At 51.2% G+C, this 1902-nt stretch overlaps 1 protein-coding gene across 1 annotated transcript; it reads right to left on the bottom strand.

Annotated features, from left to right (window-relative positions):
* Positions 1–698: 698 nt before the first annotated feature.
* Positions 699–1659, bottom strand: LOC123166794 (early nodulin-93). Its single transcript, XM_044584593.1, has 3 exons — positions 1378–1659; positions 1192–1253; positions 699–1107 (listed from the first exon to the last, which is right to left on the bottom strand). Exons 1-3 carry the CDS (start codon positions 1439–1441, stop codon positions 922–924), a joined length of 312 nt encoding a protein of 103 aa, XP_044440528.1. The 5' UTR covers positions 1442–1659; the 3' UTR covers positions 699–921.
* Between the last annotated feature and the right edge of the window lie 243 nt (positions 1660–1902).

The following is a 1902-nucleotide window of genomic DNA, read 5'->3' as shown; positions in this document are numbered from 1 at the left end:
TCTAAACCGAGTTGGTTATGCCTGGCAATGACGATGTTATTTTACGTCGTTACCTTGTTGAAGGCATTGCTCGGATATGTTCGGACTAATTCTTCAGGGTGAAACTTAGATTCTGGCCGTAGTCGTCGGATCCGGTGACGGCGGCGCTTGAGCGCCACTCCCTTCCTGAAGGCGTTGCTGTTGAAGAATCTCGTTGTCCATTTGGTGTCATAAGATGAGTGGTGCGGATATGGTCATTGCTGCAGTTTGCCGGTAGCTATGCAGAGGCCGGGTGTGTGCTCATCATGTTCTGTATCCTCTTGATGCTTCATTTTGAGCCAATAAAATTCACCCTTTGTCAAAAAAAGAAGTTGTGTGGACTGACTTATTGATAGTTAAACAACTATATATTCTGGGGAGATCACTGGCAGCAAGGAATGGACATGATGTAACACTGGTTTTTGACATGATGCATGGTGTGTAAATATCCCTCCTCTGAGAAATTTTGGCATCTTTCTGAGACCACCTTGGATCAAAACGGCACTGTCGGTGAATTTGCTAAGTAGAAACTAGGATCTGAGGTTTACTAGATATTCTTCGCTGATCAAGTCGATGTGTCACGTGGGTGGCAGCGAGCCAACAAGATTAAACTAAACGTCAGATTGAGGTTGCTTAACTTTTTATACAATCTGACTGATTCATAAAAATAGCCACGATAGTTGGAAAATATTGGTTAAACAAATGCTGGTACATCATTCAGTATTGCTAGCTCAAAACATACTGTACATGGCTACTTGCATGATGAAAATTATATTACGAAATGAGCAATTGCACTCGCAGTACAAGACTATCCGGGAGCATCCCTGACCCCCCTTGCTGATCACTGTACGCTATGCACTTTGGCTTACACGGTTTATTGGGCATTACTAATAGTGGATCTAACTAGTGGAAGGAGGTGTTCTTGAGGTGGTCCGGCGCGTCGTCGAAGGAGTGCTTCCTGGCCATGGAGAGGATGGTCTTGTCGGCGACGATGAAGTAGGCCATCCCGGCGACGGTGGAGATGATGAGCGCCTGCCCGGTTGGGTTCAGGTGCGCCTTGGCCCACGGCAGCATCCTCACGCTCGCCAGCTGAAATTACAGTACAGGTAACGCATTCATGAGAAGTGCTATGAAGTATGAACTCTGGAACTGAATGGCTAGCTGGCTACTCACGGTGGGGACTGCGGCGGCGACAGTGGCGACGGCCGCGGCCTTGGCTCCCGCCATGGCAGCCTCTGCAGTTTGAGTTAAATGGTAAGCCCGGTGTCACAGGATCAAGTCAAGTGTCGGCACAAAGAGAAAGCAGCAAAAAAAATGTCAGGAGTGCGTTGGCCTTAGGAGCGGGCCGTCGTTGGTTACCTTTGGAGCAGCGGTTGGCGGCGGCGAGCCTCTGGTCGAGGTAGGCGCGGGTCACCGTAGACATCTTGGCGAGGGAGAGGGAGGTTGGTGGTGAGAGATGGATAGTGGTGTCTCTTTGAGATGAGATGGGTGCAGAGCTGGGTGCTCCGGCCGGCTTTATAGGCTGCAAGGAACCGCGAAACCGGCGTGCGGAGACGAAGGCGAGCTCAGCTGAGACCCTGGTTTTCAGACGAGCGGCGGGCGGGCGGGATGGCCGGTACTATGCTGCTGCGGCAGAGCACACGTGGCGCCGCCTCCTTGGTCCGCATATAAAAACCATCCCACGTGACTCGCCTCTTATACTTTTTGATCACCACTGCACTGCAACTGGATAAAGATAAGGCATCGATCGATCCGGGTTGGCAGGGAGCGTCTTCGTGCGTAGGTGCTGAATCATAGGAGTAGGAGCAGGAGCAGGAGCATGTGAGTGAGTGTGCCCTCCGTTTTGTTGGCGATCCCTGTTTTCGGCCAACCCCACCGCAATCC

This window comes from Triticum aestivum, chromosome 7D, assembly GCF_018294505.1.
Source record: "Triticum aestivum cultivar Chinese Spring chromosome 7D, IWGSC CS RefSeq v2.1, whole genome shotgun sequence".
Taxonomy (NCBI): Eukaryota; Viridiplantae; Streptophyta; class Magnoliopsida; order Poales; family Poaceae; genus Triticum; species Triticum aestivum.
The sequence above is the reverse complement of the archived record's forward strand: the minus strand, read 5'-3'. Positions and strand labels throughout refer to the sequence as shown.

Bases quoted from the DNA above. Each gene is read 5' to 3' on its own strand.
- LOC123166794 (XM_044584593.1), bottom strand. From the start codon at position 1,441: ATGTCTACGGTGACCCGCGCCTACCTCGACCAGAGGCTCGCCGCCGCC. The intron at 1,254-1,377 runs GTAACCAACGAC...CTCAAACTGCAG, and splicing joins CGCCAACCGCTGCTCCAAAG to AGGCTGCCATGGCGGGAGCC. The intron at 1,108-1,191 runs GTGAGTAGCCAG...CTGTAATTTCAG, and splicing joins TCGCCGCCGCAGTCCCCACC to CTGGCGAGCGTGAGGATGCT.